The sequence below is a fragment of the Salmo salar genome, chromosome 28 (genome assembly GCF_965601325.2).
Source record: "Salmo salar chromosome 28, fSalSal1, whole genome shotgun sequence".
In the NCBI taxonomy this organism is placed as follows: Eukaryota; Metazoa; Chordata; class Actinopteri; order Salmoniformes; family Salmonidae; genus Salmo; species Salmo salar.
Window position 1 is genome coordinate 43,025,001 of NC_138318.1, and position 24,555 is coordinate 43,049,555.

The window sequence follows — 24,555 nt, forward strand, 5'->3', positions numbered from 1 at the left end:
CCAGCCAGTACTATATCAATCCCCAGGTCCAGTGAATATATTTTACCTCTTGGTGATGTCATTCGGAAACATAATGTTAACTTTCACTGCTATGCGGACGACACACAGCTGTAGATTTTGATGAAACATTGTGAAGCCCCAAAATTGCCCTCCCTGGAAGCCTGTGTTTCAGACATAAGGAAGTGGATGGTGTTACGGATACAGGTAACCTGTATGTGTTTTCGTTTCTCTCTCCTTCTCCCCTCACAGGTGACAATCATCACTCCCCAATCACTCATCAATCAGTCCCCAATCAGAAGACACCTGCTCCTCTTCCCTCCCCCAATCACATCCCCTTTCCCTTGGTTTAAAAACCCAGTCAGTTGTTTTCTCCCCAGATCAATCTTTGTGTTCATTCTCTCAATCTCTCTATCTCTGTATTGATCTCTTTTGTTGTTGCAACTACATGTCCCATTTGTCCGGTAATCCTGTGAGTATTGTGTTGTTGTTTGACTGTTTGTTTGGTGGGAAAAGGGGGTACCAAGACAAGTCGCCCATGGGCATACATTACCCGTAGGAATACTTTGTCTAAGTACCCTAGTTAGAACTGGGTGGACCACCCTCTGTATTTTTGGTTAGTTAGCTAACTGTTCTTGAAATAGGCTAGTCTAGCTTAGGGGTGTTTTTGGCTTATTGTTTATTTGCTTGGGTCCAGCTCAGCCCCATTTCTCACACCCCTTTACCGTGTGTTTAAAATAAACCTTTTGAGTTTGACGGTAGATTTCAGTCGTCTGTGGTTTTTGGTTCTCACTGTTCTTTATCACTATTATAATTTGCATGATTTATGTTACGGGTCTCGTATCCATCCCCCTTAGACCGCAGGGCCAAAGGGATTGGTAACAGATGGCCACAAACTTTCTACTTTTAAAACTTGGACAAAACCGAGACGCTTGTTCTAGGTCCAAAGAAACAAAGAGCTCTTCTGTTGAATCTGACAATTAATCTGGATGGTTGTACAGTCGTCTCAAATAAAACTGAAGGACCTCGGCGTTACTCTGGACCCTGGTCTCTCTTTTGACGAACATATCAAGACTGTTTCAAGGACAGCTTTTTTCATCTACGTAACATTGCAAAAATCAGAAACTTTCTGTCCAAAAATGATGCAGAAAAATTCATCCATGCTTTTCTCACTTCTAGGTTAGACTGCTGCAATACTCTACTTTCCGGCTACCGGAAATAAAACTTCAGTTAGTGCTAAATACAGCTGCTAGAATCTTGACTAGAACCAAAAAATTTGATCATATTACTCCAGTGCTAGCCTCTCTACACTGGCTTCCTGTTAAGGCAAGGGCTGATTTCAAGGTTTTACTGCTAACCTACAAAGCATTACATGGGCTTGCTCCTACCCATCTTTCCGATTTGGTCCTGCCGTACATATCTACATGTACGCTAAGGTCACAAGACGCAGGCCTCCTAATTGTCCCTAGAATTTCTAAGCAAACAGCTGGAGGCAGGGCTTTCTCCTATAGAGCTCCATTTTTATGGAATGGTCTGCCTACCCATGTGAGAGACGCAGACTCGGTCTCAACCTTTAAGTCTTTACTGAAGACTCATCTCTTCAGTAGGTCCTATGATTGAGTGTAGTCTGGCCCAGGAGTGTGAAGGTGAACGGAAAGGCTGGAGCAACGAACCGCCCTTGCTGTCTATGCCTGGCCGGTTCTCCTCTCTCCACTGGGATTCTCTGCCTCTAACCCTATTACAGGGGCCGAATCACTGGCTTACTGGTGCTCTTCCATGCCGTCCCTGGGAGGGGTGCGTCACTTGAGTGGGTTGAGTCACTGACGTGATCTCCCTGTCTGCCCCCCCCCCCCGGGTTGTGCCGTGGCGGAGATCTTTGTGGGCTATACTCGGACTTGTCTCAGGATGGTAAGTTGGCGGTTGAAGACATCCCTCTTGTGGTGTGGGGGCTGTGCTTTGAAAAGTGGGTGGGGTTATATCCTTCCTGTTTGGCCCTGTCTGGGGGTATCATCAGATGGGGCCACAGTGTCTCCCGACCCCTCCTGTCTCAGCCTCCAGTATTTATGCTGCAATAGTTTGTGTCGGGGGGCTAGGGTCAGTCTGTTATAACTGGAGTATTTCTCCTGTCTTATCTGGTGTCCTGTGTGAATTTAAGTACGCTCTCTCTCTCGCATGCAGCTATTGAACCCTGACCTGTTCACCGGACGTGCTACCTGTCCCAGACCTGCTGTTTTCAACTCTCTAGAGACAGCAGGAGCGGTAGAGATACTCTGAATGATCGGCTATGAAAAGCCAACTGACATTTACTCTTCTGTTGCTGACCTGTTGCACCCTCGACAACTACTGTGATTATTATTATTATTATTATTTGACCATGCTGGTCATCTATGAACATCTTGGCCATGTTCTGTTATAATCTCCACCTGGCACAGCCAGAAGAGGACTGGCCACCCCTCATAGCCTGGTTCCTCTCTAGGTTTCTTCCTAGGTGCTGGCCTTTCTAGGGAGTTTTTCCTAGCCACCGTGCTTCTAAACCTGCATTGCTTGCTGTTTGGGGTTTTAGGCTGGGTTTCTGTACAGCACTTTGAGATATCAGCTGATGTAAGAAGGGCTTTATAAATACATTTGATTTTACTGTGGATATAGATGCTTGAGGAAACGGGTACAAAAGTATCTTCACAAGGTTCTGTGCTGTTGTTCTGGAATTGATTTGCACTTTTCGCACCAAAGTACATTCATCTCCAGGAGACAGAATGAGTCTCCTTCCTGAGCGATAGGATGGTTGCGTGGTCCCATGGTGTTTATACTTGCGTAATCTTGTTTGTATAGAATAACGTGGTACCTTCAGGAGTTTGGAAATTGCTCCCAAGGATGAACCTTGTGGAGGTCTACAATTGTTTTTCTGAGGTCTTGGCTGATTTCTTTTGATTTTCCCATGATGTCAAGCAAAGAGGCACTGAGTTTGAAGGTAGGCCTTGAAATGCATCCACAGGTACACCTCCAATTGACTCAAATGATGTCAATTAGCCTATCAGAAGCTTCTAAAGCCATGAGATAATATTCTGGACTTTTCCAAGCTGTTTAAAGGCACAGTCAACTTAGTGTATGTAAACATCTGTCCAACTGTTATTGTGATACAGTGAATTATAAATGAAATTCTGTCCGTAAACTATTGTTGGAAAAATTACTTGTGTCATGCTCAAAGTAGATGTCTTAACCGACTTGCCAAAACTATAGTTTGTCAACAAGAGATTTGGTTGCCGTGTTGCAGGTTTCCATCAAGGATCTGTGTACTTTGTTCTGCTCATCTTTCACTCAATCCTGACTAGTCTCCCAGTCCCTGCCGCTGAAAAACATCCCCACAGCATGATGCTGCCACCACCATGCTTCACCGTAGGGATGGTGCCAGGTTTCCTCCAGAAGTGATGCTGGGCATTCAGGCCAAAGAGTTCAATCTTGGTTTCTTTAGACCAGAGAATCTTGTTTCTCATGGTCTGAGTCTTTAGGTGCCTTTCGGCAAACTCCAAGCGGGCTGTCATGTGCCTTTTACTGAGGAATGGCTTCTGTCTGGCCACTCTACCATAAAGGCCTGATTGGTGGAGTGCTGCAGAGACGGGATTATGTGGGAGAAAGGTAGACTTGCTGAGGGAAGAAAGATAGAAATACATTAGCTAGCGAAAGAGGAGACTGACAGCAGGCCCTGAGTGGAAAAAAACCAGATGGCTATACATCCCCAAGCAGGAACCACGCAAAGGCCAGGCAAGCTGTATGTATGGCCATGACTAAATATATGCCAAGCGTAAGCATGCAATGCAGGCATTATTTTCATATCCATATGAGGAGAGTCTAGCCATCAATATGTTAGAGCTAAAAGCAGATATAGGCGTTATCCATTGGGTTGAAAGAAATAGGTGGCAGAACGCATAGGGGGTTTTACTTCATTTACATAAAGGATGGACCTATGTATTGCATATGCATAAAAGCAGAGCCGGGGCCTAAGGAAGGCAGTTGTTGTCCGCGGACCGGCTCGGCTTTGTTACTCTGTATTAAAGTCTATATTGAATTTACAAGTTCTTGTAAGAAGTGTTATTCTTAAGACAATTTTCAACGACAATAACTTTCCAGAAGGACAACCATCTCCACAGAGGAACTCTGTCAGAGTCACCATCGGGTTCTTAGTCACCTCCCTGACCAAGGCCCTTCTCACCTGATTGATCAGTTTGGCCGGACAGCCAGCTCTAGGAAGAGTCTTGGTGGTTCTTAACTTCTTCCATTTAACTTCTTCCATTCCTTCCCCAGATCTGTGCCTCGAAACAATCCTGACATGCACTGTCAACTGTGGGACTTTATGTAGACAGGTGTGTGCCTTCCCAAATCACGTCCAATCAATTGAATAAACCACAGGTGGACTCTAATCAAGTTGTAGAAACATCTCAAAGATGATCAATGGAAACAGGATGCTCCTGAGCTCAATTTCAAGTCTCATAGCAAAGGATCTGAATTCTTAAGTAAATAAGGTATTTTTATTTAAATTACCCAAAATGTTTTTTTTTAAATCCGTTTTCCCTTTGTCATTATGGGGTATTGTATGTATTTATTTTAGAATAGGGCTTTAACAAAATGTGAAAAAGTCAAGGGGTCTGAAAACTCCTAATGCACAGCATGTGAAAATAATAGGATTGCATTGTGTACAGAGGAGAGGGAACGTCAGAGGACAAACAGTGTCTTTACAGAGAGACGATGCGGCCCACCGGGAGACTAGAGGGACGATGCGGCCCACCGGGAGACTAGAGGGACGATGCGGCCCACCGGGAGACTAGAGGGACGATGCGGCCCACCGGGAGACTAGAGGGACGATGCGGCCCACCGGGAGACTAGAGGGACGATGCGGCCCACCGGGAGACTAGAGGGACGATGCGGCCCACCGGGAGACTAGAGGGACGATGCGGCCCACCGGGAGACTAGAGGGACGATGCGGCCCACCGGGAGACTAGAGGGACGATGCGGCCCACCGGGAGACTAGAGGGACGATGCGGCCCACCGGGATACTCGAGAGACGGTTCACCAACTGGGATGTATAGAATAAAGCCCCCCCCCCCAACAGGATGTGTAGAATAAAGCCCCCCCCCAACAGGATGTGTAGAATAAAGCCCCCCCCAACAGGATGTGTAGAATACAGCCCCCCCCCCAACAGGATGTGTAGAATAAAGCCCCCCTCCCCCCCCAACAGGATGTGTAGAATAAAGCCCCCCTCCCCCCCCCCAACAGGATGTGTAGAATAAAGCCCCCCCCCCCAACAGGATGTGTAGAATAAAGCCCCCCCCCCAACAGGATATGTAGAATAAAGCCCCCCCCCCCAACAGGATATGTAGAATAAAGCCCCCCCCCAACAGGATGTGTAGAATAAAGCATAACATGGTGTGTTATGGGAGAGCTGATGATCATACCGAGTCAAAACAACCAGAACCCACAGTGTGTCTGACGTACTGCTCTGGACTGCCCCCAATCACATATCCCAACCAGAACCCACAGTGTGTCTGACGTACTGCTCTGGACTGCCCCCAATCACATATCCCAACCAGAACCCACAGTGTGTCTGACGTACTGCTCTGGACTGCCCCCAATCACATATCCCAACCAGAACCCACAGTGTGTCTGACGTACTGCTCTGGACTGCCCCCAATCACATATCCCAACCAGAACCCACAGTGTGTCTGACGTACTGCTCTGGACTGCCCCCAATCACATATCCCAACCAGAACCCACAGTGTGTCTGACGTACTGCGCTGGACTTCCCCCAATCACATATCCCAACCAGAACCCACAGTGTGTCTGACGTACTGCTCTGGACTTCCCCCAATCACATATCCCAACCAGAACCCACAGTGTGTCTGACGTACTGCTCTGGACTGCCCCCAATCACATATCCCAACCAGAACCCACAGTGTGTCTGACGTACTGCTCTGGACTGCCCCCAATCACATATCCCAACCAGAACCCACAGTGTGTCTGACGTACTGCTCTGGACTGCCCCCAATCACATATCCCAACCAGAACCCACAGTGTGTCTGACGTACTGCTCTGGACTGCCCCCAATCACATATCCCAACCAGAACCCACAGTGTGTCTGACGTACTGCTCTGGACTGCCCCCAATCACATATCCCAACCAGAACCCACAGTGTGTCTGACGTACTGCTCTGGACTGCCCCCAATCACATATCCCAACCAGAACCCACAGTGTGTCTGACGTACTGCTCTGGACTGCCCCCAATCACATATCCCAACCAGAACCCACAGTGTGTCTGACGTACTGCTCTGGACTGCCCCCAATCACATATCCCAACCAGAACCCACAGTGTGTCTGACGTACTGCTCTGGACTGCCCCCAATCACATATCCCAACCAGAACCCACAGTGTGTCTGACGTACTGCTCTGGACTGCCCCCAATCACATATCCCAACCAGAACCCACAGTGTGTCTGACGTACTGCTCTGGACTGCCCCCAATCACATATCCCAACCAGAACCCACAGTGTGTCTGACGTACTGCTCTGGACTGCCCCCAATCACATATCCCAACCAGAACCCACAGTGTGTCTGACGTACTGCTCTGGACTGCCCCCAATCACATATCCCAACCAGAACCCACAGTGTGTCTGACGTACTGCTCTGGACTGCCCCCAATCACATATCCCAACCAGAACCCACAGTGTGTCTGACGTACTGCTCTGGACTGCCCCCAATCACATATCCCAACCAGAACCCACAGTGTGTCTGACGTACTGCTCTGGACTGCCCCCAATCACATATCCCAACCAGAACCCACAGTGTGTCTGACGTACTGCTCTGGACTGCCCCCAATCACATATCCCAACCAGAACCCACAGTGTGTCTGACGTACTGCTCTGGACTGCCCCCAATCACATATCCCAACCAGAACCCACAGTGTGTCTGACGTACTGCTCTGGACTGCCCCCAATCACATATCCCAACCAGAACCCACAGTGTGTCTGACGTACTGCTCTGGACTGCCCCCAATCACATATCCCAACCAGAACCCACAGTGTGTCTGACGTACTGCTCTGGACTGCCCCCAATCACATATCCCAACCAGAACCCACAGTGTGTCTGACGTACTGCTCTGGACTGCCCCCAATCACATATCCCAACCAGAACCCACAGTGTGTCTGACGTACTGCTCTGGACTGCCCCCAATCACATATCCCAACCAGAACCCACAGTGTGTCTGACGTACTGCTCTGGACTGCCCCCAATCACATATCCCAACCAGAACCCACAGTGTGTCTGACGTACTGCTCTGGACTGCCCCCAATCACATATCCCAACCAGAACCCACAGTGTGTCTGACGTACTGCTCTGGACTGCCCCCAATCACATATCCCAACCAGAACCCACAGTGTGTCTGACGTACTGCTCTGGACTGCCCCCAATCACATATCCCAACCAGAACCCACAGTGTGTCTGACGTACTGCTCTGGACTGCCCCCAATCACATATCCCAACCAGAACCCACAGTGTGTCTGACGTACTGCTCTGGACTGCCCCCAATCACATATCCCAACCAGAACCCACAGTGTGTCTGACGTACTGCTCTGGACTGCCCCCAATCACATATCCCAACCAGAACCCACAGTGTGTCTGACGTACTGCTCTGGACTGCCCCCAATCACATATCCCAACCAGAACCCACAGTGTGTCTGACGTACTGCTCTGGACTGCCCCCAATCACATATCCCAACCAGAACCCCAACCAGAACACATAGTGTCAGACCCATCACTCAATCTCAACGAGATTCTTTAACTCCCTCTGCTCCTCTCACGTCAAAACACCACCACATTCAGCAGACGCTTTTATCAAAAGCGACGTAGTCATGCGTGCATACATTTTACAGACAAGCAGTTACCGTAGCAACGAGGAGAGGTTGTCACAACACAAAAGTCAAGGGAAACAAAAAAAAAAAAAAAAAAAAGGTTCCAGCTTTATTGAGACAAAGTGGAGATAGACACACAGAGCGGAGTGTTGGAAGTAGTTGCATAGAATAACCAGCAAGCAAACGAACAGTATAAATTCCCATACAGTGCAAAAAGGCTTTTTACTCTATGGAATTCACTCACCAAGTGATTTACATCCATGCATCAATTTAACTTCAACTATATTTTTGAGGGCCTCCCACCAATCATGTTATGAATATGAACACTACAGTTCAAAACTTGTAAAAGTTTCACATTAATTAAATATAAAACAAAATGTTCAAAAAAATTTAAAAATTTTTTAAAAAAGTACAATTTCAAAATGGTTAGCCAACATCTTGGTTACAATTGCTACACACGTTTCATTGTCATGTTTGCAGAAAGTAAACGCATGTATCAAACCGGAGGAATCCCCAAGTAATACAAGAAGTGGTTTTAAAAAGTGCAAAATGGATTGTTCTCAGAAGCCAGAACGAAGCTTTATGTATCTGTCAGGGGCCTTGAAAGCTGAGAGCTGGGTTAGCTAGCAAACGTTGTGCTGTCTTTAGTTTGGCTAGCAGGCAAAAGCAAAAAGAGGCCCTTGTAGGCTAAATACAGCTGCCAAAACGTCTTCCATCAACTGAGAAAACCACGGCACATGATTAAAACATGTTTCGGGGTTCATCTGGATCAGCGAAGGACCGGTAAACGTGTTGCTTGAGCCTATGCAAGGAGGAACACCAAAACGTACAAACAGTTGTGTGTGCGCCAGTGTTCAACAAACGTAACCAAGGTGAACCATGGCAACGTCGGAACTAGGGCTGGCACGATTACCGTATAATCAGTTAAGGATAAAGACCATGAAAATTAAATAGAATAACCATTAAAAAAATTATAACAATGATTATCATCATGATATAATAATAAAATAAACGATATGATAAAACAATAATTATATAATAATGACAATAACAATGATATTGTCATGACGTTGGCCTGTGGGTAAGGTTTATGACCCCCCCCCCATAAATACATTTCTCCCTTCCCCTCTCTTTCTGACTCTACTGAAGGACTGTTGAATAGCCTTTGTTAAACATAGAGAGTCTGGGAACATCAAACAAGTGGGGGGAAAGGAACCATATTTCGGTAATAGAACCAGTTGAAAATATGCTTTGGAACGTAATGAGTATGGATGTCAGTTCGGTTGTCATCTGAGACATTATGACTGATGACAGGACGACAAACTGTACCTGGGAAAGTATACACCCTCTAGTTATCAGAGTCATATGGAATTGTTGTGCAATTGAAATGTTTGATATTGAAACTGTTTGTTAAAATTACATTTAATCTTCCAAATGAGAGAATTGGGTTTTCATAAGGAAAGAGCCCTGACCAATCAGTGGCCCGGCCCTGTGAAGAGACAGGGGTTATAAACTTATCCCCTCGCCACTATATAAGCCAGTGATGAAAGATAACCAGCCTGTTCCAGTACGTGAGGTCTGCAGCCTCTACGTTAGAAGGACACATGTCAAGTACAGAACTAAGCCAACCTCGGCGTGAGCTTTGGTGGCGACTGGTATGAACTTTGAGCTTATTCACTACAGAAGTGATACTTCCTAGCCGTTGAGTTAGCAGCGGCCGCTGTAGACGTGGGCTAGGAAAGGACAGACGACGGATCCAGTCTAACACACAACGAAGATACTACAACGTACCCAATTTACCAAAAGAGACATTCTTCCGAGGACAGGAAGATCTGTTGGCCAACCCGGCCAGCATCTACGACCAATCTACCGAAGCGCAGCTCAGAGTAAATATTTACTGCGTTTTCCTTTTCCAAATGGGCGGTAATTTAGAATGCATAAGATAATGTATTTACGATAGCATAGCTGCTGTTTCTCTGTTCCTACATCTTCCCGCTCTTTCATTCAAGCCCAACCCCCTTTCTTTGTGCAACAAGCCGCCATGCCGGTTTAGCCCACATTCTCCTATCATTTCCTTGCAACCATATATATGTTTGTTATGCATTTCTGTGAATTATTTAGTTAGTAAATAAATGATTTTAAGACAATTGATGTATGGATGACTCAGTGAAGACTGGGTTCGTGCAGATAACCAACAATTTACGACGTTTGGAATGAGATTGACATGAGGTAAACTAACACATCATTAAATCAGAGATCAGATATTATAATATCTGAACGTTATATTAGGAAAATTATAACTTTAATCTGAATATTTTCCTTGGTGACCCGACTTCCTAGTTAATTAGTTACACGATTAATCGCTTAATAATAATTACAGAGAGTTATTTGATAAACATGTCTTCCGTTTTAATGATGCCAAAGACAATATAATAAATAATAATAATAACAACAACAATATTTATTTCACCTTTATTTAACCAGGTAGGCCAGTTGAGAACAAGTTCTCATTTACAATTGCGACCTGGCCAAGATGAAGCAAAGCAGTGCGACAACAGAGTTACACATGGAGTAAAACAAACTTACAGTCAATAATACAGTAGAAAAAAATATATACACAATGTGAGCAAATGAAGTAAGATAAGGGAGGTAAGGCAATAAATAGGACATGATGGCAAAGTAATTACAATATAGCAATTAAACACTGGAATGGTAGATTTGACAGTAGATGAGTGTGAAAAGTAGAAATACTGGGGTGCAAAGGAGCAAAATAAATAAATACATACAGTAGGGGAAGAGGTAGTTGTTTGGGCTAAATTATAGATGGGCTATGTAGAGGTGCAGTGATCTGTGAGCTGCTCTGACAGCTGGTGCTTAAAGTTAGTGAGGGAGATAAGCGTTTCCAGTTTCAGAGATTTTTGTAGTTCATTCCAGTCATTGGCAGCAGAGAACTGGAAGGAAAGACAGCCAAAGGAGGAATTGGCTTTGGGAGTGACAAGTGAGATACCTGCTGGAGCGCGTGCTACGGGTGGGTGCAGCTATGGTGACCAGCGAGCAGAGATAAGGCAGATAATGATAATTATCAGAGATAACGATATAATATTAATAATAAATAATAATAATGCAACGAACAACTGACTGAAGACGGGATAGCATTCTTGTGGTTGAGTCCGTTTCTGCGGTAACATGAACTCTTAATGTGATGAAACTGTTGCGCTGAAACCATAGAATGAGTAGAACAGGCTTGGAACCTCTTACCCTGTTAAAACCGCTTAGGGATAGGGGGCAGTATTTTCACGTCCAGATGAAAAACGTGCCCAGAGTAAACTGCCTGCTATTCAGGCCCAGAAGGTAGGATATGCATATTATTAGTAGATTTGGATAGAAAACACTCCAAAGTTTCTAAAACTGTTTGAATGATGTCTGAGTATAACAGAACTCATATGGCAGGCAAAAACCTGAGAAAAATCCAACCAGGAAGTGGGAAATCTGAGGCTTGTAGTTTTTCAAGTGAATTTCTATTGAATTTGTAGTCTTTACAGGGGTCATGTTGCACTTCCTAAGGCTTCCACTAGATGTCAGTCTTTAGAACGTTGTTTCAGGCTTCTACTGTGAACAGAGAGCGAACAAGAGCTTCTGGAAACAGGTGTCCCAGAGTGAGGCACTAGTTCAGTCACACGCGCAGGCTTGGGAGCGAGCTGACCTCATATTCATTCCTAAAGAGAACGGAATCGTCCAGTTGGAATTTTATTGAAGTTATGTTAAAAACATCCTAAAGATTGATGCAATACATCGTTTGACATGATTCTACAAACTGCAGTATAACTTTTGACTTTTTGTCTGGCGATACCAAGCGCACGCCTGGATTAGTGAACCTAACACGCAAACAAAATGGAGGTATTTTGACATAAAGATGATGTTTATCGAACATTTATTGTTGAACTGGGATTCCTGGGAGTGCATTCTGATGAAGATCAAAGGTAAGGGAATATTTATAAACCCATTTCTGAGTTGACTCATTTTTTACATTTACATTTTAGTCATTTAGCAGACGCTCTTATCCAGAGCGACTTACAGTAGTGAATGCATACATTTCATACATTTTTTTCTCCGTACTGGTCCCCCGTGGGAATCGAACCCACAACCCACAACCCTGGCGTTGCAAACACCATGCTCTACCAACTGAGCCACACGGGAATGACTCCAAGATGGCGGATTTCTGTTTGGCGTGTGGTTGGTGTCTGAGTGCCGTACTCAGATTATTGCAAACGTGTGCTTTCGTCGTGAAGCTTTTTAAAAATCTAACACAGCGGTTGCATTAAGGAGATGTTTATCTAAAGTTCCATGCATAACTGTTGTATTTTCATCAACACTTATGATGAGTATTTCTGCAAATTGATGTGGCTCTGCAAAAATCACCGGAGGTTTTGGAGGCAAGAACATTACTGAACATAACGCGCCAATGTAAACAGATTTTTGGATATAAATATGAACTTTATCGAACAAAACATACATGTGTTGTGTAACATGAAGTCCTATGAGTGCCATCTGATAAAGATCCTCAAAGGTTAGTGATTATTTTAGCTGTATTTCTGTTTTTTGTGACGCCTCTCCTTTCTTGGAAAATGGCTGTTGGGCTTTTCTTGTTTAGGTGGGGTCCTAACAATCTAATGTTTTGCTTTCGCCGTAAAGCCTTTTTTGAAATCGGACAATGTGGTTGGATTCACGAGAATCTTAACTTTAAAATAGTGTATAATACTTGTATGTGTGAGAAATTTTAATGAGATTTTTGCTGTTTTGAATTTGGCGCTCTGATTTTTCACTGGCTGTTGTCAAATCAATCCCACTAACAGGATCCGAACGGGAACTCGTCGGTACCCTGGTAATATGGCTGGTAAACTCGTCGGTACCCTGGTAATATGGCTGGTAAACTCGTCGGTACCCTGGTAATATGGCTGGTAAACTCGTCGGTACCCTGGTAATATGGCTGGTAAACTCGTCGGTACCCTGGTAATATGGCTGGTAAACTCGTCGGTACCCTGGTAATATGGCTGGTAAACTCGTAGGTACCCTGGTAATATGGCTGGTAAACTCGTAGGTACCCTGGTAATATGGCTGGTAAACTCGTAGGTACCCTGGTAATGGCTGCCTGGTATTGTAATCCAACAACTTCCATGGTAATAATGTTCATTAAATGATGTGGCTCATGCAATGAAGTGTTTTTTCCTGTAATGTCAGTTGAATCAACAAATATTGATGGTACACTTCCTGCTTATTCTTCCTGCTTTGCTCCCATTGGTACACATTTGCAATCGTTGCCAGTCCAACAATTATGACATCATTGAATGGAATGGTGACACACGTTCTATTCATTATTTCTATGGCAGAACATGCAGCCAGGAGTGGATGTGAGGAGAAAGTATCCACAAAAAGCGAGTACAAAAAGAGACCTTGTTGCCCTAGCCAGAACGTTGCTAGGGAAAAATAAAAAATAAAAATAAATAAAATAAAAAAATCACAAAGACATGCAGGTATTGATGCTAAACATCGTAACTTTGATTAAAGTTTAAAAATGAATGTGCAACTTTTTCCAAGTTGAATCAGACAGCGTTGGTGTTCATAACATTATCTATTTAAATGTCATTCATTTTGCGGTTTCGTGTCTTGGGGGTCACGGAACAATTTTTGATGGGTGACCTTCTGATACTATGGTTAGTCTGAACCATAGTGTCAGTCTTGTCTGTAGACTGCAGCCAGTCTACAGACTGATATTCTGCAAAAAGTACAGGGATTGGACTGCTGAGGACTGGGGTAAACTCATTTTCTCTGATGAATTCCCTTTCCGATTGTTTGGAGCATCCGGAAAAAAGCTTGTCCGGAGAAGACAAGGTGAGCGCTACCATCAGTCCTGTGTCATGCCAACAGTAAAGCATCCTGAGACCATTCATGTGTGGGGTTACTTCTCAGCCAAGGGAGTGGGCTCACTCACAATTTGGCCTAAGAACACAGCTATGAATAAAGAATGGTACCAACACATCCTCCGAGAGCAACTTCTCCCAACCATCCAGGAACAGTTTGGTGATGAACAATGCCTTTTCCAGCACGACGGAGCACCTTGCCATAAGGCAAAAGTGATAACTAAGTGTCTCGGGGAACAAAACATCGATATTTTGGGTCCATGGCCAGGAAACTCCCCAGACCTCTTGACGCACGTTAAGGCCAGGGGGCGCTATTGCGAATTTTGAAAAAAATACGTGCCCATTTTAAACGGCCTCCTACTCAAACTCAGAAGCTAGGATATGCATATAATTAGTAGATTTGGATAGAAAACTCTAAAGTTTCTAAAACTGTTTGAATGGTGTCTGTGAGTATAAAAGAACTCATATGGCAGTCAAAACCCTGAGACAAATCCTAACAGGAAGTGGAAATCTGATTTATGGAATCACTTTCAAGCCTTTGGCTATGAAACACACCGTGAGTTAGGATTCATTTAGCACTTCCTAAGGCTTCCACTAGATGTCAACAGTCTTTACAAAGTGGTTTGAGTCTTCGCCGGTAAAAACTGACCGAACGAGAGGCCTGGAAAGTTTGTCATAGAGGGAGGGCCATTACTACTATGATGCGCGTGCCCGTGGGTACTCTCTCGTTCCGAAACGTTTAGTAAGACAATGCAATCGTCCGCCTTGAATATTATTGAAGTTCTGATTGAAAAAGGCCCTAAAGATTTATGTTATACAACGTTTGACATGTTTGAACGAACGTAAATTAAAAAAAAATGTGCACATTCGTGACGTCAAGTCCCACGCGCTTCGTACATTATGAGTAGCCTTCGGAACGCGCTAACAAGAAGGAGCTATTGGGACATAAATTATTTACTTTTTCGAACAAAACTACATTTGTTGTGGACCTGGGATTCCTGGAAGTGCCTTCTGATGAAGATAATCAAAGGTAAGTGAATATTTACAATAGTATATTTGATTTTAGATGGTTCCAAGATGGCGCTAACCTGTATCGCCTAGCCTATTTTTCTGAGCATAGCACCTCGTTTATTGCAAAGTGTGATTTCCCAGTAAAGTTATTTTTAAATCTGGCAATGCGGTTGCATTCACGAGATGTTAATCTATAATTCTTTGAATGACAATATTACATTTTACCAATGTTTTCAAATAGTAGCGCTGATTCACAGGAAGCATAAGGGAAAATATTTTCTGAACATCACGCGCCGATGTAAAAATGCTGTTTTTATTTTTAAGTATGAATGCATGTATCGTGTAACATGATGTCCTAGTAGTGTCATCCGATGAAGATTGTCAGAGGTTAGTGCTTCATTTAGCTGTGTTTTGGTTATTTGTGATGCATGTGGTTGGTCGGAAAATGGCGGTGTGGCTATTGTGTCGATGTACTCTCCTAACATAATGTAATGTTTTGCTTTCGCTGTAAAGCCTTTTTGAAAAATCGGACAACGTGGTTCGATTCAGGAGAAGTGTATCTATAAAAATGGTGTAAAATAGTCCTATGTTTGAGAAAGAGAATTTATTAGATTTGGTTATGAATATCTGATTTTTCGCTGGATGTTGATCCCAGTTACGGATCAGCTGTGGGTTTTTGTTTGTCCACATGCCTCATGAGGTTATTAATCCCATTGAGAAGTTGTGGTCAATCCTCAAGAGGGGGGTGGGACAAACAAAAACCCACAAATTCTGACAAACTCCAAGCATTGATTATGCAAGAATGGGCTGCCATCAGTCAGGATGTGGCCCAGAAGTTAATTGACAGCGTGCCAGGGCGGATTGCAGTGGTCTTGAAAAAGAAGGGTCAACACTGCAAATATTGACTCTCTGCATCAACTTCATGTCATTGTCAATAAAAGCCTCTGACACTTATGAAATGCTTGTAATTATACTTCAGTATTCCATAGTAACATCTGACAAAAATATCTACATTTTACATTTCAGTCATTTAGCAGACGCTCTTATCCAGAGCGACTTACAGTAGTGAATGCATACATTTCTTGTTGTAGTATTGGCCCCCCGTGGGAATCGAACCCACAACCCTGGCGTTGCACACACCATGCTCTGACACTGAAGCAGCAAACTTTGTGGAAATTCATATTGTGGAAATTCATATTGGTGTCATTCTGAAAACATTTGGCCACGACTGTAGTGGCTGTATTGTAAACACAGACCAACATCTGTTACTGCACACTGAACCTCATGTTGTAGAACCAGATTTACTTTGGAAACATGACTGTCATGTACATTTTTTGCAGTGTACAATTATAACTAGGAATTCTTGGAACAAACAGGAAACATTTACTTGGTCTGTTTCACTCTGCCAGTTTGGCTTTGAAGAACTGATTCCCCTCTAGCCTGGTCCCAGATCTGTTTATGCTGCCTTAACAACTCCTATATAGTCAATAGCAAAACAGCACAAAGATCTGGGACTAGGCTAATTTCCACCCATTCTATTTATCAAAAATTAACACTCAAACATCAACACAGTAAGTTAAGACTTAATATATATTTATTATAAGTATTTGCAATTTTACACCCAATGTTTTTGTAAAAACAGACACCATTGTGAAAACCTTTCCTCGTTACCTCCACCTCCCTCAAAAAACAGATGCTCTGTAAAATAACTTCTGTTTCAAGACCTTTTTAAAGCAAAGGCACATTTGTCAAGTGTTCTTAAAAGGAAAGCAGAGAGAGAAAGGCTGGCTGGCAGCAGGCAGAGTAGACAGAGTCAGTCTTAGAAACGGCGAGGAATAGTGAGATGCCACAGCCAGCCTTCAGTAAGTACCCCACATCTCCATCACAACACAACTGAACCTGACTTGGAGGAGAGGAGGGACCAGGGAGCAGACAGGGGTCTAAATGAGAGGCCTGGGGTTCTGGGGAAACGAGAGGCCTGGGGAAACGAGAGGCCTGGGGTTCTGTGGAAACGAGAGGCCTGGGGAAACGAGAGGCCTGGGGTTCTGGGGAAACGAGAGGCCTGGGGTTCTGGTTAATGGGCTTGGTGACATGGGGAGGGTTAGTGGGTTAGAGCATGGTGCTCCACCTCTCCAATGAGTCTACACTAAAACACCTGTCAGTCTGTCTTCAACCCCCTCGCTAGCTGTGAAGGGAAGACAGATCATAACAGGAGTAACCATATAAATAATGTGTAAAGTATGGGACTGTATTACCTTCATCTCTATCCCAGTCCTCCAGGCTCCTCTTGGGTGACCAGCGTAATGATTCTGTGGCTGAAAGTGAAGTTTTGAAACTGTCAGTGAGGCATAATCTGAGGTCTGTTCATGACACCGTTTGCCCTGACTTTGTATAATACACTGGGTCTAATAGCTTTCTGTGTTGGAAGAACTGTGTACTAGTGCTGAGCGATTAACCAAAATGTAGGGCTTTAAAAAAATTTAAACAATTTATTGACTGACTTCAGCTCAATTATTTGAATGCCATTTCCTTCTATTTTTTTCTGTGAGCTCAATGCACAGTTTTTCTAGAGATTAATCAACTCAAGTCCGAACTGTGTGATGTATGCAACAAACGGGGGATGCAGGTAGCCTAGTGGTTAGAGAGTTGGGCCAGTAACCGTAAAGGTTGCTGGATCGAATCCCCCAGCTACCAGGGTAAAAATCTGTTGTTCTGCCCCTGAACAAGGCAGTTAAACTCGCTGTTCCTAGGCCGTCATTGTAAATAAAAATGTGTTCTTAAAACCTGTTAGGGCTAGGGGGCAGTATTTACACAGCCGGATAAAAAAAACGTACCCGATTTAATCTGGTTATTACTACTGCCCAGAAACTAGTATATGCATATAATTATTGGCTTTGGATAGAAGACACCCTAAAGTTTCTAAAACTGTTTGAATGGTGTCTGTGAGTATAACAGAACTCATATGGCAGGCGAAAACCTGAGAAGATTGTGTACAGGAAGTGCCCTCTGACCATTCCTTGGGCTTCTTGACTCTCTTTATTGAAAACTTAGGATCTTTGCTGTAACGTGACACTTCCTACGGCTCCCATAGGCTCTCAGAACCCGGGAAAAAGCTGAATGATGTCTTTGCAGCCCCTGGCTGAAAAACATTAGCGCCTTTGGTAAGTGGTCTATCAGAGGACAATGAGACTGAGGCGCGTGCACGAGGCGACCCCATGTTTTAATTTTCCCTGTCTTTGAACTAAAACACGGTTTCCCGGTCGGAATATTATCGCTTTTTTACGAGAAAAATGGCATAAAAATAGATTTTAAACAGCGGTTGACATGCTTCGAAGTACGGTAATGGAATATTTAGAATTTTTTTGGTCACGAAACGCGTCGGGCGCGTCACCCTTATTTACCCTTCGGATAGTGTTTTGAACGCACGAACAAAACGCCGCTATTTGGATATTTGAACATAACTATGGATTATTTTGAACCAAACCAACATTTGTTATTGAAGTAGAAGTCCTGGGAGTGCATTCTGACTAAGAACAGCAAAGGTAATAACATTTTTCTTATAGTAAATCTGACTTTGGTCAGGGCTAAACTCGGTGGGTGTCTAAATAGCTAGCCCTGTGATGCCGGGCTATCTACTCAGAATATTGCAAAATGTGCTTTCACCGAAAAGCTATTTTAAAATCGGACATATCGAGTGCATAGAGGAGTTCTGTATCTATAATTCTTAAAATAATTATGTTTTTTGTGAACGTTTATCGTGAGTAATTTAGTAAATTCACCGGAAGTTTGCGGGGGGTATGCTAGTTCTGAACGTCACATGCTAATGTAAAAAGCTGGTTTTTGATATAAATATGAACTTGATTGAACAAAACATGCATGCATTGTATAACAATGTCCTAGGTGTGTCATCTGATGAAGATCATCAAAGGTTAGTGCTACATTTAGCTGTGGTCTGGGTTTATGTGACATTATATGCTAGCTTGAAAAATGGGTGTCTGATTATTTCTGGCTGGGTACTCTGCTGACATAATCTAATGTTTTGCTTTCGTTGTAAAGCCTTTTTGAAATCGGACAGTGTGGTTAGATAAAGGAGAGTCTTGTCTTTAAAATGGTGTAAAATAGTGATATGTTTGAGAAATTGAAGTAATAGCATTTCTAAGGTATTTGAATATTGCGCCACAGGATTACACTGGCTGTTGCGTAGCCCAGAGAGGTTAACTGACTTGCCTAGTTAAATAAAGTTTACGTTAAAATATATGTTTTAAATGTAGTAGGGAGTTGTAGTTCCCAACAGGCCACTTTTTAAAAAAAAAGTCACACATTTTAGCAGACGCTCTCCAGAGCGACTCACAGTAGTGAATGCATACATTGCATTTCATTTTTTATTTTTTTGTACTGGCCCCCGTGGGAATCGAACCCACAACCCTGGCATTGCAAACACCATGCTCTACCAACTGAGCCACAGATTCTACATAGTTAATTAGCACGTTTTCTGCACTAAACTACAATGTCCATAATCCATTGTGCACCTACTTATCCAGTCTGTGTGGGGCAGACACAGTGACAGGGGGATAGCTTCGCGAGGTTTCTCTACCTGAAATGATCCAAGTGATTGATAGTTGGTATTCAGCAGTCTAACCCTATGCTTTATTTACTTTCAACTTCTAAAATAGTGATTTTGTCAGACAGCAAGTACAGCTGAAGTCGGAAGTTTACATACACTTAGGTTGTTCGTCATTAAAACTCGCTTTCAACCACTCCACAAACGTCTTGTTATCAAACTATAGTTTTGGCAAGTCGGTTAGGACATCTACTTTGTGCATGACACAAGTCATTTTTCCAGCAATTGTTTACAGACAGATTATTTCACTGTATCACAATTCCAGTAGGTCAGAAGTTTACATACACTAAGTTGACTGTGCCTTTAAACAGCTTGGAAAATTCCAGAAAATTATGTCATGGCTTTTAAAGCTTCTGATAGGCTAATTGACATCATTTGAGTCAATTGGAGGTGTACCTGTGGATGCATTTCAAGGCCTACCTTCAAACTCAGTGCCTCTTTGCTTGACATCATGGGAAAATCGAAAGAAATCAGACAAGACCTCAGCAAAAAAAAAATTGTAGACCTCCACAAGTCTGGTTGATCCTTGGGAGAAATTTCCAAACGCCTGAGGGTACCACGTTCATCTGTACAAACAATAGTACGCAAGTATAAACACCATGGGACCACACAGCCGTCATACCGCTCAGCAAGGAGACGCGTTCTGTCTCATAGAGATGAACGTACTTTGGAGCGAAAAGTGCCAATCAATCCCAGAACAACAGCAAAGGACCTTGTGAAGATGCTGGAGGAAACAGGTACAAAAGTATCTATATCCACAGTAAAACAAGTCCTATATCGACATAACCTGAAAGGCCACTCAGCAAGGAAGAAGCCACTGCTTTAAAACCGCCATAAAAAAGCCAGACTACGGTTTTCAACTGCACATGGGGACAAAGATTGTACTTTCTGGAGAAATGTCCTCTGGCTGATGAAACAAAAATAGAACTGTTTGGCCATAATGACCATCGTTATGTTTGGAGGAAAAAGGGGGAGGCTTGCAAGCCGAAGAACACCATCCCAACCGTGAAGCACGGGGGTGGCAGCATCATGTTGTGGGGGTGCTTTGCTGCAGGAGGGACTGGTGCACTTCACAAAATAGATGGCATCATGAGGCAGGAAAATTATGTGGATATATTGAAGCAACATCTCAAGACATCAGTCAGGAAGTTAAAGCTTGGTCGCAAATGGGTCTTCCAAATGGACAATGACCCCAAGCATACTTCCAAAATTGTGGCAAAATGGCTTAAGGACAACAAAGTCAAGGTATTGGAGTGGCCATCACAAAGCCCTGACCTCATTCCTATAGAAAATGTGTGGGCAGAACTGAAAAAGCGTGTGCGAGCAAGGAGGCCCACAAACCTGACTCAGTTACACCAGCTCTGTCAGGAGGAATGGGCCAACATTCACCCAACTTATTGTGGGAAGCTTGTGGAAGGCTACCCGAAACGTTTGACCCAAGTTAAACAATTTAAAGGCAATGCAACCAAATACTAATTGAGTGTATTTAAACTTCTGACCCACTGGGAATGTGATGAAAGAAATAAAAGCTGAAATAAATCATTCTCTACTATTATTCTGACATTTCACATTCTTAAAATAAAGTGGTGATCCTAACTGACCTAAAACAGGGAATTTTTACTAGGATTAAATGTCAGGAATTGTGAAAAACAGTTCAAATGTATTTGGCTAAGGTGTAGGTAAACTTCTGACTTCAACTGTATATCGAGACGACACGGGGACTATAGATATTTGGAATTAAATGTCATCAAATGAAACATACTCAACGGAAATGTGTTATTTAAGTAATGTAATGTGAATCTGATGGATAATTAGTCAGGGGCAGTCTACCATCATGGGACTTTCATTAGTTTCATTCTGTTGTTACAGCATTTAATGTCTAAAACAATAATAGAAGCCAAAATCGAAAACCGTGATTTATTATTTTATAATAATCTAAAAACAGAAACCGAACCAACCTCAAAGCACTAATCGCTCAGCACTATTGTGCTAACACTACTAGCCTGAGTCTATGTGCCATCATGCTAAATCCTTTACTTATTGTCATTACAAACATTGTTTGCATGATGGCACAAGCAGACTGGCACTCAGGCTAGTGTACCAAATGCTTATGTACACACAGTGACAAGTCATCATATATCATCATAATGGGCCTAATATATTAATTTAGCCAATAGGAGTTCAGCGTAGCCTCATAATTGAAGTGGGTCAAATAATTTCACAAGTACAACGACACGGCTGGGAGGAGAAACTTAATTTCCAAAAGTTCCCAGCGGTCAAATCCATTCATTTTTAAAAGACAGGGTTGTCACCAAATCTGTGTTTTATTCATTAGGTATGTGGTGGAATTATTATTTTTTAAAGATGTATTACACATTACAAGGTCAAAGCATTTGAACCAAAAAAAAAAAAAATAAATAAGACAATTAAAAGACATTTGAATCGTTACCCGAAATTCCGTAAGTATTTATACAACCCTAAATCAACACAATCCTACCTACACACCAAGCAATCACACAAGAGGTCTGAACGAGTCACGATATCAGGGAAGAGGGCGTTTTATGTCTCGACATGACGTCACAACGTTGGCCCCAGTTAACGTTCACAACAACAATGAAAAGTAATAAAGTGATGTTTCCAATTACAACACGTTAAGAGACGTCGATGTAAAGACCATGTAACCTCTCTCACAGTGTAGTCTGGGTGTTTTCTACGGCGACACACAGCCGAGAGCAGACAAGTAACAGCACACTAACCTACCTTTGGATAAGGTTTAAACAGCCACCAGAGAAAGTTAGAAATGAGCCAGTCTATGTAAAACATCATGTGGTGGAGGGGATAACTGGTTAGCTGCCATGTCTCCTCTAGTCTAGTGTCTTGTACAGCGGTGGAGACGCCATTTCTGTCGCTACCACACAGAACAAACTGTTTCAACAGTACGAGGAGAAAACAGGCCAACCAAAACCTGGGTTACAAATAGAATATATATTATATATTAATAAAAAGACGGAATTCACCTGTGTTTCCTCTAAAATCATCTGTTCAATGTGACATTGTTCTTGGACACCAGGAACAAAGTGTTAGGATACCAGACATTATTATTCGGGTGAGTGGAACGACCGTACCCAGCTCGGTCCACCGACGACCCGTAGACAAACATAGTGCGATAAAAACATAAAGCTCGACAACCCTAACCAACAACTCACACCAAAATCATCCCTCTTTAATCACAGTAAAGCACGATAAAGTCATTGAAAGTAACACTGCAGCGGGACGACAGAAAACAGCTTTATTCACTCAAGTCCTTAGCGGTGATCTGTTGTACACATTCACTGTGACCGTCGAGGAAATCGGTGTGTCTCTCTGACAAAGAAACACATTCACAACAAGGTCAAGCCCCAATAAAGTAGTTTCAAAACACTGAACTGTAAAACTAAATCATCCTGGTCGAGGATGAAGATCATTGTTTGATGGCTACAATGTCAGCCAAGACACCAACGCGGGTCCAAGCCTCCATCTCGACGTTACCGACTGCAAACTGTGTCGACATGTCAACGCACAAATCAACAGCACGTCCAATATGTCCTGCAACTTGGATGGATTAGCGAAGAAACACGGCTTTCCGCGATAACTGTTCCTTTCTTTCTGCCAGAGGAGAGGACAAGTAGGGGGAAGTGTCTACCCGGAATGATCAGGCAACAAAAAAAACGAGGAATAAAAATCACTTCGACGAGGAGGAACATGTAAATAACAACGTGTCGAGCAGAACCAGCGACTTCTGATTCAGTTGCAACATTATTTATTTATTTTTAGCGCAGAAACAATAATCAAAGCAACAAAAATAAAATGTAGCCTAGTTCAGATCCGCTATAGACTTGTTGTGAAACTCCAGATATATGTATTGGAAGTCGATGCAAAGGGGGCAATTTCTGACTCGAAAAAGACTTCCATCACCATGTAACCATAGTCTTACGTAAGGACTAGGTCGGACTCGGACAAGGCTGCATTTCCTCCCAGTTAACTACCGACCACAACACCCGAAAGTGGTGGTAGTGTTTTAAAATTGCCAAAACAGTCGGTTGTTAACCCAGTAGAAAGTGATCCTGTCAGTAGGATTGTGAAACATGTCGATAACATCGCAGGTTATAATGAATACACGTTAGCCAAGCCGCATTGTTCAGCATAACATAAAGTAAGAGATGCTGAAGCCAGTAAATAGGTTTACCCTATTCATCAAATCAACTGAAATGTTAGGTTAACGTGTTAAGTTAAGAGAAACATTTTTCACGATTGATGTTTCAATTACTCTAGTTTCAATTTTGATCACAGTTCAATCCCTTTTTTTCTCCCCCTTTTTCTTTCAGACATCATTAAAAATGTTTCATTGTCCCTAAGCAATGCAAAAGCACAATCCCTTACCTATGAAGTCAATTTGATGAAGTCTTGTTTCGACGAAGGAAATATCCAGAGGAATCCATTAAAAAAAAAATCATTTAATCCCACAATTTCCCAGGTTTGTTTGTTGCGTTCGTCCGCTGACTCCTTGTTCTGTTTTGCTGTTGGGATGTGAAGTCGCAAAGCGTATCGGTAGCAGGCGAGCGCTTCCTCTGTGCTGCTCCTCTCTCTCCTACTGAAAAAGGACTGACGGATCCACAAACCCCACCCACCGCCTTCAATATGTTCCCTCATTGGACAACACATTATGGGTGCCGCCCTTTACCTTCTATGATTGGCTGTTTTTTTATTTATGAACGACTCCAATATACTTTAATAACGGCATGTGTAGATGGGAGATGTAGTCATACAGGAGTTATTTACACCTGCATAGGCTGGAAAGAGACGAGATAAGAAACGATGTAAAAACTACATCTCCCACAATTCCGAGCGAGGAGCACTCGGAAGTAGGTTGTGAGTGGCCCCATCTACTCCTGCGGGTCCTCTGTTCAGGAGACAGAGGCTTTATGGAGTCGGCACCAGTTACAACAACCACAAATGGATAAACCCCGGCCTATTTCTACAATTCATCTTATTTTAATCTGTTTTTCAAACCTAACCACACTGCTAGCACTATGCTTAACCATAACCTTACATTAACACCCAAAAAAAGCGAATTG

General features: G+C 43.1%; 1 protein-coding gene across 2 annotated transcripts in view; it reads right to left on the minus strand.

Annotated features, from left to right (window-relative positions):
* The window catches only part of LOC106590004 (AT-rich interactive domain-containing protein 4B), a 202,320-nt gene extending 178,254 nt beyond the window's left edge, over nt 1-24,066 (minus strand). For both annotated transcript variants that reach the window (XM_082970601.1, XM_082970600.1), the window contains exons 1-2: nt 23,861-24,066; nt 17,076-17,135 (exon numbers count right to left, since the gene is read on the minus strand). In XM_082970601.1, coding sequence (XP_082826727.1) covers nt 17,076-17,081 — 6 coding nt within the window. In that variant the 5' untranslated portion in view covers nt 17,082-17,135; nt 23,861-24,066. The remainder of the gene's footprint in view (nt 1-17,075; nt 17,136-23,860) is intronic.
* Nucleotides 24,067-24,555: the final 489 nt, after the last annotated feature.